General features: G+C 38.5%; 1 protein-coding gene across 1 annotated transcript; it reads right to left on the bottom strand.

The window, feature by feature from the left end:
* Positions 1 to 3948: 3948 nt before the first annotated feature.
* On the bottom strand, positions 3949 to 9157 carry ccl25b (C-C motif chemokine ligand 25b). Its single transcript, XM_088907861.1, has 5 exons — positions 9065 to 9157; positions 8047 to 8207; positions 7042 to 7159; positions 6607 to 6700; positions 3949 to 5765 (listed from the first exon to the last, which is right to left on the bottom strand). The coding sequence occupies exons 2-5, from the start codon at positions 8108 to 8110 to the stop codon at positions 5742 to 5744; spliced, it is 300 nt and encodes a 99-aa protein (XP_088763987.1). The 5' UTR covers positions 8111 to 8207; positions 9065 to 9157; the 3' UTR covers positions 3949 to 5741.
* Between the last annotated feature and the right edge of the window lie 4785 nt (positions 9158 to 13942).

The following is a 13942-nucleotide window of genomic DNA, read 5'->3' as shown; positions in this document are numbered from 1 at the left end:
GTGTGGTCTTGTGCAGAGAATGGTCACTCTTTTTGTTAGTTTAGTCTAATAAGCACATTGGAACTGTTACAATTAAGAATTAACAATTAATAATGAAATGGAACAAAAAAGTCTCACCAGTTCTATAAACCCATAAGCCTACAGAGGTCATTGCCTGCCAAAAAAGCAATGTTTCAAAAGCAGAGTACTAAATACATTATATCTTTCGGGCAAAATATTTATTAACAATTAGCCCCAATAAGAATCTAATGAGATTTTAATAGATATAAAAACAATTTGGCGGGTGTTCCATAGAGGCATAAACTCACTGACGCATCTAGCTGGCAATGTTGAAAATCCGAAATAATGTGGTTGCACTTAATTTAATACATTTTAGGGATATATCCACAGACTTGGATTGTCTTCTAGCTTAGTAACATTTTGCTTCTGATACCATAAGGGTATTAAGAACAACTTTAGCTGCAGGCAAAATATTCAGGCACCTTTGTGCCGAATTGTTTAATTACTACAGAGCTCATCCTGTACCTGTGTGCTTACTTTCATCTGAAAAAGCTAAGGTATGGTGTCATTTAATATCACTTGGAAGGTGGCGGGGGAATAGCCTAACTAAAAGAAAAATCTTTTTGCTGTTTAGTCTACTTTTTTTTTGTGTTAATCCCAATATATGCAAGCACACTTCTCAAAAGAGTACAGAAGCAGACTGGAAATGGACCCTTTCCAAATCTTGTTTTCTCCCTTCACATACCATTAAGCTGTGATTTTCATCACACAGCAAGTTTTATGGAACTGGGTCAAATGTTTTGCCTAATAGTAGGAGAGATACTACCTCCTGTCTTCCTTTAAGGGCAAACATTGCCACATTACGTGATCTACTTCAGTGTGTTACACTGGGGCACTCAATATCAATTAAGAGTCATTAAAGGCAGATGGACTTATTAAATGTTATTTAATGTGTGCATTACTGTCAAGTGAGACTGCAAAAAAATTCAAACATGAATGCACAAGCAGAGCACGACACTCCCTTTCACCCTGCTCCCACTGTTCATTAGAGAAGAAGCTCAGAGGAGTTTTGGCAAAGCAGACTAAATGCTTTTTTCTATTGAGGATGGCTTATACTTTGAGTTAATTCTAATGGTCCCAAGCTTGAGATGTCCCAGCCCATATATTTCAAGGCACTCATTTTTGCACTATTTTATGTTGATTTTGCAGAAGTCATCTTATGTGCCAGTATTATTTCACGACACAAGCCAGGCCACACCTGATATCCTGACATGTTTTTGTGTGCGGTGCTGTTGTTTAGCTCTCTGATGTCTTTCTGATTGGAGCGCGGTGACATAGTTGTATTTATTTTGCAGGGTGACATCAGTTCACACCAGTTGATTTGATAAATAATTTGTTACTTGTACCGGAACGGATTATATAAAAAAAGAACTCTGGTTATTGACAATATTAATCTACCGTATCGTGGAGTAAAGATGGCTGCCAAAACGATGATCTCTTTCCTGTGTTTAGGTTCGATCTTTCTAAAATGTAGCCATGTTTGGCCCTTTTACAATGGAAGATGTCCAGTTCTTGAACATCGTCCAATCGGCCCATGAAGGGACTGATATTCACTGACAGATTAGGGCAGTAGGAGAGATGATTCATTCTTAAACAAAACAGGATGTTTTCCTGTCATGGAAAAAGTCCCAAATCTCTTTTTTTTAGTCTTCCATGCATAGCTTCCTGCTAAATTCAAATGTATCTATCGAACAAATGTGTTATTTTACATTTCAATGATGCCATTGTGTTTGGACTTATGGTTCATAAGAAGAATGGGAAGAGACTTGCAAAATATGACGTTACGATTATTGTGTGTTATTTCTTAAGATTCTTTACTACTTATCAAGAAAAGGGACTGTCTGAATGAGCAGGCTGAACTAGACAGATGCAGAAAGTCACTATTTCTATTTCTATTTCTATTATCTTGAAAGCAATATAAATGTGTTACTGTTTTAACCCGTGGGTATGGATGTCAGGCAAATTCAATTCTACAACAAGCTATGTTTTCATTTCAGCTCTGATTCAATAGTTGATTGTGCTGAATTCCTTGTCTTTTGTTAAAGCAAAGTTACACGAGGAAAGATATCCTGCGTTCTGAAAAGTGTGCTGTATTTTGAGTGTTACTGCTGCTGCTGCAGAAAATGCCTGTGAAGGCACGCTTCCTAAAACTTGGCTGACGTGAAAAATTCTGTCCCTCCAAGCAGAAAAATTGAGGCCTTTTTCAGGAAACTGTGTCCTTTTTTGTGTCTTCATAGTTTTTATAGTTTCTCTTCCTGTTCTCTGCTTCTGTGTAATCCGGACTAATAGAAGTCCAATAATGAGTTTCAGAATTTGGAGTTAAGTTCATATCGAGATTCAAAGATCAAAGTTGGGAGTTCCAGGGTACAACTCTTTTGTTACACTCTTTTGATACTTGATGATTTATTTTTATGGGCTAATAAACTCCGATTAAGGACATAATTTATAGATTTATAGAAAAGTGAGCAAACAATTGATCCACATCTGTGGGAGTGCTTAAGTATGCAGAAGCTATGACCAATTAGACTTTTTACAAAAAGCATATGTGTGTAGAAATGACTTTTAAATGTTTCTATGAAGAATAAAAGGTGTGCTCCAGTTATGTTTGTCAAGATGGTCTATTGTTTTTTCAGTAAATCTTTAACATGTATGGATTTCAGTAACTCTGTTTTAGGGCCTTATGCAAGCTGTGGAGTAGCCTTTCACCTTCTCTCATGTTATAAAAGATCACCTGTATGTGACATGTCAGAAGCACAAGATTTTCTAGCAGATTTCTGGTGTGTAAACAAAGTATTGGGGTGGTTAAAGGCAGCCATTATTTCACTGCAGTATTCTGTACGGATTTATGGCCAAATCAAACATGAGATTTTAAATGGCTGTTATGGATGTATGTACAATTCTCCCCCTTAAGTCATACAAGGTTTTCAAACACAGACATAATTTAATAGTAAATGTGGGGCTGCCCACATTTGTTTGGCCTGATTGTTTCCAATTTCCAGTTATTTTCCTTCCTATACTGTAGCTTTCTGATTTTTTTTCCCCAGTTCTCCTTTCCCACTGAGTACCAGCAAGGAGGACATGGAGATCATGCATGTTTTCCTCCAGGAGACTTCCCACTGTCATCCAAGAATCTTCCGCACTTCCTTCACCCTGTGAGCCCCACTGTGCACACAGCAGAGTTGTGCTTGATTTGAGGAGTGACTCAGGTCTCACTGACAGCTGTTTGGAGTTATCACCCATGGGAAGAGCAACACCTGGCTTTTCCTAGTCATTGCCAATTGGCAGCATACTGCAGATTGAAAACGGCCATGCCTGGGCTCTTATTAACACCCAATCAACAATATTCATAAAAATACTGCATTGGGTTAAAATTCGCCAGAGTTCAAACTGAACAAAAGAAAGTCCATTCTTAAAATCTAGGTCACAGAGTTTAGTACTGTATTTTTTGCTGCAAAGTGTTACCTGAAGATAAGATACAGTTGTTGCCCTGTTAGCCAAGTGTATATATGCAATAAGAGAGTCACAAAGGAGAAACCCCACCACTTACCTGGCTTCTATCCAAAGCAGACTTTTTAAGAAAGGGAATAAGGAGAGGCTAATTGTTTCACACCTCAAAAGGGCTCCAAGGCCAAAATATTGATTTATCTTCTTTCTTTTCATTTATCAACGAGGCATTAACTACTACTTGTTCCTTTACAGTTCCCCACACTTTGAAGTTAATGTATTGAGTTCTGATGGAGGATGGCCCAGTATTTTGCGTTCACTGGCAAGAGCCCATCACTAAGCAAACTGACACAGCTTTGTTAAATGTAGAAGCTAAAACCACCACAATTCACGTGCAGTTCTGGAAATGTGCATGCAAATTTTATTTAAATTAGTACGCACAAAAAAAATGAAATGCATTTTATTGAAACAAAATATATAGTAGAACAAAAACTCAAAGAATATATACTTTTAACGCAAAGCTGCACTCTTTTGGCTCAAAAGTAGCAGGCACTCAGAAACCATTCATTTACCAGGCTTATTGGAATACAAGCGCACAACACACAATCACCTTTTCAAATACACACTGACTGAAATGTCACAGGATTGGTTGACATACACTTTGAACATTGCAGCCTGGTCACATTCTCTATTATTCCCCATTTGGTTAATACAAAAATAAAGCATTTGGCTTTTTCAGTACAATAATGACTACAATATATATACAGTATACAAACTTATACAAAGTTAAAGTTAACAACAGAAGATAAACCCTCTTCCCCCCCCAAACCACGTCTAAGAATTATAGATTAGCAGCCAGTGATGTTAGAAACCTTGATACAAAATGATAGAAATTGTTTGAGTGTATGGATGCAAGTAATTTGAGGATGGTCCTTTATTTCTTTTATGATCTTCTTATTTTTATAATTTCTAGATTTCTGCATCGGCTGACTTTTATACACCTCTTAAATGAATTTAAGTGGCTTTTCTTGGCTCCATTTGTCAGTTATGTCCCTTCTAGATGGGAAAAGACTTGTTTCTCGATCCTGCTCTAGAGTAACATTAACCTGGACCCAGTGTAACCATGTTGCTAAAGAGCCACCTTTCTATCTGCTTGTCACTGCTTGTCCTTATAGTATTCGAAACTTGGTAATGAAATAATAATTCAAGTATTATTGATGATGTTTGGAATAGATCAAATGATTACATTGTGGCAATGATGAGATAATGTTTTGGGGCAATGAAGCCGCTGAAATTTCAATAGGAACACAAAAAGGAGACTTTGACTCCCTGTGGTTCAATCTGTCACCATGTGTTTTGGACTCCTGCATTCCAGTACTTCAAGGAATGCTGTGAGAAATTGCTTTTCTGTGCTGGTGCATATCAGTACAGCATTTAACACCCAACTGAGGAAAACAAGAGCTTGACTACAGGTGTGGTAAGAAGATGGCCGATCAGTCAACACTGAAATTGAGCTTTAAAAAAATCTAATTAGCTGTTTAAACTGTAAATACCTTTTATAAGCAATGCAATCCACGTTTCAACCTCCTTGACTCTAATCAATGCCTCTTTTTCATTAAAACAGAATTAATACCACAGCAGCAAATAAGCATTTCGTTCAAGAACAAAAAATATCCAGCAGCCGTTTTTTTTCCCCCACTTGTAGAACATGCATGACGAATGCGAGGATATACTGTCAGAAGCATGTAATGACATATTTCACATTAGTATATATGCATAATAAGGACATGTCTAACACATGCAATACTTAATACACTGCTTGCTCCATGTGTGTGCATTAATTACTTTGACGTGTACTTTAAAATAGGAACGTGCACATCAAAAAATGGATTGCAAAAGCAGAGCTGCAAGATATATGCATTAGGCAGGTCTTCCACTGATATACAGTATACACCCCTAGTTCAGACTTCTATTGATTGTTAGCTGTTATTATGATATCAGTCAGGAGTGTTTGTTGTTATCTTGGCATGGCTTACTAGGCCAGCAGAGTCTGGAAAAAGCATGGAGACAAGAGAGACCCTGTGTGAGGACTCCTTGGAAGGCAGAAGCCCTAGAGGAAAAGTGGTGGATCAAAGCATCTTAATTACCATCAATGCGATCACTCCAGCTGCTACAAAAGACAGTAGCGCTGAAAGTGATTTACAGATGCCTGAAACATCTGGACTGTCACTCCAGCTTTAGCCAGAATTCTTCTTGGTCCCCTGTTAAAAAAAAAAAGTGTTATTACAGTTATTAGCATAGTTTCAGAAGTTTTCACACTGCAAAATGAAATTGATGCACAGTTTGGCTGGAACCTATAGTCCTCTTACATTTTGCTAAGGCAAACCGTTGTCCTGTAAAAATCAGGCCTTTTGCTATTTAATACCACAGTTGCTAATAAGAAATTCTCTTTCTAAATCTGTTAGGAATCTAAGTCAAGAAATCACTGATGAATTAAAGTGATTACACAATGCCCCAACACCTCCTTTGATTTTATAATGTGACTTTTTTGTGATGTTCTGAGTTTTAGATTTATATTTAGAGAACTTTAGTACGGTGTATTATAACGAAAGGCTCCAAAACATATTTAACAAAGGCAAAACATATTAAGCAAAGTACATTTAGCAAAGGTTTGAGTCCAGAGCTGTGTTTGCAGAGATACTGCATCTCCAGAGAGCGGATAATGGACACTTGGAGTCCATATGAATAAAATACAGTTAACTCTATTCAGTTGTTCGTACAGATTATAAATGCTGCTGTGAAGAAATCTTAGACATTTTGCATTGAGCTACTCTTTTCATGCAGGTTTTGGTCTTTATGCAGAAATATGATTCTGGTTCAGGGTTTGCAGATTCTGGTCTGTGTGAATGATTGAAAGACACTAAATGACAACCCAGGTTTGCTCTCGCCTCAGCTGTGCATATTAATAAAAAGCAAAGAAAATGCTGTAAGAGGCTACAGGAAAATGGTTTATGCTCACAACATGCCCATTATGTAACGTCCAAAGGTTTTCAGAGACTTCCACTCAATTTGCCAGTTTCACTACAGTAAAAGAACTCTCACCCTTTTAATCTTCCTGTCGATTTTATTTATTACGTCCTCCACCCATTTTTCGTTTGGGTTGGCGCAGAACAGCTTACGGTTCCTCATCTTGAACCTGTTAGAGGCAATGAGAGTGAGGATGTGCCAGGCATTGTGCCGCAGTGGGTTCAGCTATCATTGTACATCCTGTAACTGGTATCAGGATAGCTCCAGGGCAGGAGCAAAACCAACCCAGAGAGCTGAATGGAGGTGAATGAACAAGGTGTCCACATTGTCTGAGCCTGCTGTGCTCTTACAAGGAAATATAGACATGTTTCCTTAACAGCTGCTATTGTCAAGAAGCAAGCAAATAAAATAGAACAGAATGACATATTCATTTCATTGTAATAAAAATGCAGTTTTAAGGCAGTTCAGTGCAGTCATGATGCACAACATAGCCTCTTCTGTGCTACTTACACAATGGCTGGAAGATTGCAACCTCCATCGGTCTTCTGTCTCCTGTACTCAATTATATTTCTTTTTACCGTCTTACTAACATGATTCACATATTTCAGACAGCAGTTCTCGTAGGAACCTGGAATTTAAAAAACATATGTTATTTGTAGACCAGCAGATACAGCTTTCTGTTCAACTTTTAAGTTAGCTTAAAAAATTGCTTAGGTAAGGTTGATTACAAATGAATACAATTTTTAATGTGTAATTTAATCTGTGAAGTTATTACAATGACTTTTACTTAGATTTCCATTTACAATTCTTTGTATTTCTTACGTGTGTGGCATGCAAAAAGATCTTTGCATATTACCCTGCTTTTATTGATTCAAATATCAATTAGTTTAATTTTTTTAATTTAAATTCTAAACCATTACGCTTTCAAGACTGTGCTGAAAAAACTCCTGATGAAATAAAATTCAAATTTCCTTAATGTTGAGACAGGTCTCTTAACAGGAGGGATGAAATCAGAATTAATTTAAGCAGGAAATATTTTTTTTCCAGAGAGTTACAAAGGGTATTTTTTAATAGGTTAAGTATTACCTGTAGTTATTGTTTTATATATTTCTGTTGCATCTTTAAAGTACTTAATCATTAACTGAAGCTGTACATCGCTGATAAGAACATATTGTGTAAAGAAAAATATGGGAATAAAAAAGATAAGACACTTGATAATCCATATACTAATGACTTAGTTTTTGGGCAGTAAATAATGCTAGAATACTTAACAGGAGGAGGACTTAATAAATGATGGATGGAGAGAGCTAATGCATCGGTTTTTGGATTAATTAGCTGTCAAGATAGACCTTAAATAATCAATGCACAGCTGTTTTTCAGTCTTAACTACTGTATCAATCATCCCCTGATAGCCTGACACCCTCCCACAACAGAATACAATATTTAGTCATCTCTGCATGCCACAGTTGTGCTAGGTTTCTACAAGACAGCCTGCCCCCTGCCCTTTGCACCTACCTTGTGCCATGCTGAGATATAGGCAAGCCAGCAACAGGAGGAAGAAGAGCACACTGAACTTCATGGCTTAGTCTTGACGGAGGGCTTCGTCAACGAGCTGGATGGCTGTGTTGCAAGCTGAGCCAAGTGAGTGCTTCAGGCGGTCTTTTAACTGCAAGCCACTTAAAAAAAAAACACACGAGATCTCATATTTCCTGCAACAAAATCATTTTTTCCCTTCATATGTAAATTGCTGACCTTTAGAATAAACACTTGCATAGTTACTGAAAGTCCTTCGCACAGCTGCCTTAGGGAGGGCTTACAGCTGTGATCAGCTGCTTCAGAGCTGTCCCTTACAGATCCCTTCAATCACATTGAAAGTATGGCACCAGGTCTGCTAAGACTAGCTAAAATATTTCTAAAATCTGCATTATATATGAAACGGAGAAAAATGGTTCAGACAGTCTGAACGGGGTTTACTGTATGTGTTTCTATATTCACAGATGAAATGTAACATGTAAACAAACATTTTTGTAGTGCGAGTGAACATGAAGTCTGTCTAGTAGTTTCTGCTTATTTTCCACTTTTAAACTCAAAGGCACAACTTTATCCTATTTAGAGATTTTTTATTTTAAATTTTAACTTTCGTCTGTATGTCAAGAAAATATACATCAAAACATCATTATAAAATACTTGAAGTACAACTGGTATTTAACCACTCTGAACCTAAAACTGATGTTTATAGCTGTACTAAAAGCAGTAATATCAAAGGGTTTGTACTGTGGCTGTAATGATCTGACCACATAATTATTGAAACACTGCCACATGTGTGTAAATTCCAGCATTCGTATTCAGTCTTCTGGTAAAACTAAGAAGGGAATTTGTTGAGATTTCTGTATCCAGTAAATACACCTGCATACCTTTAACCTTGTGGTAAATATTTGGTGATCGTCACAGAATAATGAAATTGTTTCCTGGACTGTCAATCCTTAACGTGCAAAACAATTCAAGAAGCTTGCATAAAGGATTAGATACTTACAGTGTTTCTGTCGATGAAGCTCTGAAGCTCTTAAAGGGATTTAAAGTGCAAAGCAGCTTATGCAGTGGTTTCTGTCTTCTTTGCTGTTTCTTTCATATCTCAAGTTCTTATATAGAGCTTAGCTCCATCCCACAGACTTATCTGGTTGGCTCCAATAGGGGTTACACCCCTTACCTGACTTGACAATACACGTTCTCAGTTCCCTCTGCAATTCCTGCTAGGTTACTATTGATGTCTGTATTTCAATAATGATTTGAGTGTTAGAAATGCCCTCATCTCTCATCAATGTGAAGAAATCTGACCCCATTAACCACCGAGCTTGGCTGCTTTGTGCCGAGGGGACAGGGTCTAGCTCAGACAGTCACAGCCTACACATATCTGGGAATGTAATTTTCATTAAAGTAAGGACCAAGCTTGGCAATTTTTTTCTGTCCCTACTATCAACTTGACAGTCTCCACGTGTTAAATTGGAGTCTCCAAACAGGGTGAGGTATTTTGCTTACACACCTGAGGTATGTCAATTTTTCATGTGATCCTCTGTGTTAGTTATCATGGCAAAATCTTGAAATGTGTTTAAGCAGGTAATTAGCTCTTCAGATGAAAATGAAGACAAAAGCATTGAATTGCTCGATTTAAATGAATAATGGCTGCTTTCTCCGCCTTATCTCTAGTTCCAAACACTAAATTCATTTTTAGGTAAGTTGATTCAGATTGGTTAATAATACTTTTAATAAAATTTAGTACTTATCACTACCCATATGGTCGAATGATTTAAACCCTATTGAACTGACTCTTGTGTCTGACTGCACAACAGTTTTCCTTTTGAAAAGGTGGCACACAGATGCTACTTGACCTAACAATGGTTGGGGCAGCCTGGAGCTTTTGCTGGAATCATATGACACAAACAAGACTGAGGGCTGCTCTTGTCCTGGATGGATTTGTGTTGAAGCCTGAATCATTTGTGTTTTTGATATCCCATGAGCTCCATAGCGCTAGACAGGAGAGCTAGTTTCTTGTGGAGGAGAGGCGCATCTCACTTTAACGTCATTGCAAGCCCGCAGACTTCAGGCAAATCAGAGCAGTCTCTGTTCCACTGAGAGCACCATCACTTGACATTCCCTGTATTGGCTAGTATAATGACCCAGTATCTCACCAATATTGTCTGACCCATGGAATCTCAACCTACCCTCTGAGAAAGCATTATTATTGGCTAAGGCACTTTGAAGGCTATTTTGTGGGTTATTTGTCCTGCTGAATTGTTCTAAAATCACTCTTTCCTGCTACCCTCCTCTAATTAAAACAGAAATGTTGTTAGATTTTGACAATAAGAACCAATAAATGCTCTGAGCACATTTATGCCCAGAGTGTTTGCAAAAAACTAGGAATGCTGCCATAAATATGAGCCAAAAGTAATAGAAAGTACATAGATTACCACAAATAGTGATCCTTCAGAGACTGAAACTGGCTGTCTTGTGTGCTTAAAATACTGGAATGTAAAAGGGGGATTTACAACAAAAAAAATATCCCCAGCACTCCAAATGTTTGTTGGTGATCTTTAACAGTAAAGATGAAGAAATAGTCACATTGAAGTAATTACAGGCCATTATTTTCATTGTTATAATTTAGTTATTATAATGTAAAAAGATCTAGAGCAGAATCTTCTACCTGTTTCATTCAGAAAGACCTTGCTGATCATGTAGTTTTGTGAATTCATGCAATCATCCTTCAGTTTCCTTGTGTTTTCCTCACAGCATGTAAATAAGATAGAATTAAAGTTCTGCCAGAATTGGGCCCTGAGAGGTTCAGTCTGTACATGTATCTGTCTGGAGCACATGGAACCTGTCACCGGTTGTCCTCAACTTAGCGCTCATCTTTTCTAGCTTCCCTCCCTCCAGCCCAACTTCACAGTTGCAGCTGCCTCCCTGGTTTATTTCTAGGAACCAAGGGGAGATGTGAGAACTGATTTTCATTTCCTCAGCCAGTGGAGTGCTAAAGTATTAAGTATTCTGTCCTTTAATAATAGTCGGGTCAACTCATTATAATTAGAATTTGACCAAATTATGACATAGATGATTTGGGTAAGGGTTGATACCAAAAGCTGATAATTAAATTATAAAGGATAATAACAGTGGATGTGCTGAAAATCGTGAACTCCTTGGATTCTTACTGGTAAAAGAAATGCATGCATTTTTAGTTTACTATGAAGTTTGCTCAGGGTTAAATTATTAAAAAGCAATTGACAAAGGAGATGAGAGAAGTGCTGTTTAATATAGTTTAAATTATCATCTTTCCCTGGAATTTTGTGAGTCTTATGCAATACAGCCTGTACTTGCCGTTAAGGGATGAAAAACCGTCACAAAATCACGTATGGATACAGCAAGGACTTGTAGTAAATGTGATAGTCTTAATAAGAAAAAGGCTTATGTGGCTGCAGACAACGCCCTCCTTCGCTAGATAAAATGCACAAACTGTGCTGGAGAATACAAACTCCTACAGGTGTGTAAATAGAAAGGAAGACATGAAACTGATCCCTGTAAAAAACACCAGTTCATAATCTTGAACTGAGAGAGAAAGCCCTATTTAAAGAACAATAAAACCTCCTGCTTATCTGCAACTTGTCAGATGTAATAGCCATATCATTGAGATTCGGTTTGCTCTTTTTTCTGCAGGGCGCATGTCTAACGCGCTGCTTGTGCGGGATTGCCCTGGAACCTGTACAACTGGGTGAACTGCTGTGCTCAAGCGTGCAGCTGCAGTGCACTGAGGTGAGCATATTGTTTCCACGGCAAACTGTGTGAAGAGAAAGTAGAGAAGTGGTATTTCCCAACCATTCTAAGGGCTGGCATCCAGGTCTAGTTGTTACTTTTTTCTTACCTCAATTTGCCGACCTCCAGCTACAGCAGTGTTAGACCAGGCAAGGACACATGTCCAGGATCATCTTAAATCAGAAAGCCACTCGTCTTGGATAAGATGGTGGTATTCTGGAGCCTATCCTGGAGGTGCACAGCTTTAAAGAGACAGAATGCATGACAGGCCTTGGTCTGGATGGGACACCTTTCCTTCATAAGGCCAAGGAAAAAGTAACACTTCAGAATAGCCAAACAAGCCTTGCATGGCTGGAATAATATGCAGGATCCATTCTAGAGGTGATAGAAAGGCCTAGAAATTCTACAACCAGTGCCTAGAATATCTCAGCTGCCTATTGTCTCCCAAAAGAAAAAAAATCCATCTGATGGGTAACTTAAAGAAGCACTCAATGGCTCATACGCTACAAAACACACACCTTTCAACACAACTTTGTGGAGTTTCTTCAGAAACTACATCGAGTAACAGTAGTTGGCAGAATCATCTGCTGTGGAAAAGTAAAACACACATAGTCCCTCTGAAAATAAGAAACTAAATGACACCAAAAATTGTATAAATTTTCCCCAATCCCTTCTGCCACCTAGCTTCCCGACTGATCAATTGTTTGCTAATAGCTTGTTTGGAAACTGCAAAACATAAATCAATCCCTTTGTTTTTGTCTGTACAGGCACATTGTAAAATACAAGACCATAAATCATCATTTTTATATGAATTATATAAACATGTTTAAACGGATTAAAGAATATTGTTAAGTCAAGGTGTTTTATTGGCTTGAGGTGAAATGAAATAACATAAAAATTAGAAATATGACCTTGAGAACTGAGGAATGCTTTTTTTTTCAAACAGCAGAAGCCCCAGTGTATTTGTTTTCCAGTGGATTAGCAGTCACCTTTAGCCCTAAACCATGACATGAGCATAGATTTTTGGCTAATTTTGGTTTTGGAGCACAGCTTTTCAGAAACTCTCTATTCATTTAGAGATTTCGACTTTTCACTTCTCTGCTCCAGATCTCCCTTCATCTGGACATCCTTTCTCATCTGCCCTGGCCTTTGTTCTCCTGTGCTGTATATCCCTCTTACTTTCCTCTGTCCCACGCACCTGGAGTAAATGTAACAGCCGAAGAAAAATGTAACATCTTTTCTTTCCACCTTTCAGCGTGGAATTAAGTTTTATCCAGCGGTCCGTGTCCTAACCACTTCTTCCAATTCAGGGTCATGGGGAAGGCTATCCCCAAGAGCAAAGGTTGCAAGGCGGGCTACACCCTGGGCAGGACACCAGTCCTTTGCAGGGCAGACATACAGACACAAACACAGATGCGCAAACACTCACACCAGGGCCAATTTTCCCAAAAGCTACTAAGACGTTTTTGGACTGTGGGAGGAAACCAGAGCATCCAGGAAAAAAAAACACTTGAACGCAGGGAGAATATACAAAACTCCACACAGATAACACCCCAGGAACTGAACGGATAGGACCCCAGTGCTTTGAGGCAGCACTGCCAACAACTGCATCACCGTCCTTTAATTGTTCCTAATTTTCGTTTTCCTGAATGTGGCCTACTGACCTGCTCTCATGTGAGGGAGTGGTCCATTGCTGAGGGCCGGTCATTAGCACTAATTATCTGAAGAAAAGTGCATGATGATGCAAAAGTAAGAATGTCTGAAAATATCGCCTTCCTTAATTGGCAGGTTAGCCTCTATCACACAGACGCACGCTTCGGGTTCGAGGTCAGTTCAGTTCAGTTCCCAAGCACAAGGTGACAACCGAACAAAAGAAACGAGGCACGAGTTGAAACAAAAGCAGCATTGTCCTGTCTCAGCTTGAAAGCCTCTTTCCTGGAGCCCCTGGAGCCGTCATGCCAAATTGTTCCTAATCAAGCATACAGGAGCCGTCTCAGCAAGAAATGTGAGGTGCTCTTGGTTCGGGGTCCCTGCAGGGGAAGCCAGCTGTCAGGATGAGAGAAGAAAAAGAAATAGAAAGCAAGGAAAGCTTTTGACTTAAAAGAAATCACAT

This window comes from Atractosteus spatula, chromosome 28 (genome assembly GCF_055471065.1).
Source record: "Atractosteus spatula isolate fAtrSpa1 chromosome 28, fAtrSpa1.hap1, whole genome shotgun sequence".
Classification (NCBI taxonomy): domain Eukaryota; kingdom Metazoa; phylum Chordata; class Actinopteri; order Semionotiformes; family Lepisosteidae; genus Atractosteus; species Atractosteus spatula.
Note: the sequence above shows the minus strand (reverse complement) of the source record. Positions and strands in the feature narration are given on the sequence as shown.

Coding starts and splice junctions, on each gene's coding strand:
- ccl25b (XM_088907861.1), bottom strand. CDS start 8,110: ATGAAGTTCAGTGTGCTCTTCTTCCTCCTGTTGCTGGCTTGCCTATAT. Junction 7,160..8,046: donor ATATCTCAGCATGGCACAAG/GTAGGTGCAAAG, acceptor TTTAAATTCCAG/GTTCCTACGAGAACTGCTGT. Junction 5,766..6,606: donor TCGACAGGAAGATTAAAAGG/GTGAGAGTTCTT, acceptor TTTTTTTAACAG/GGGACCAAGAAGAATTCTGG.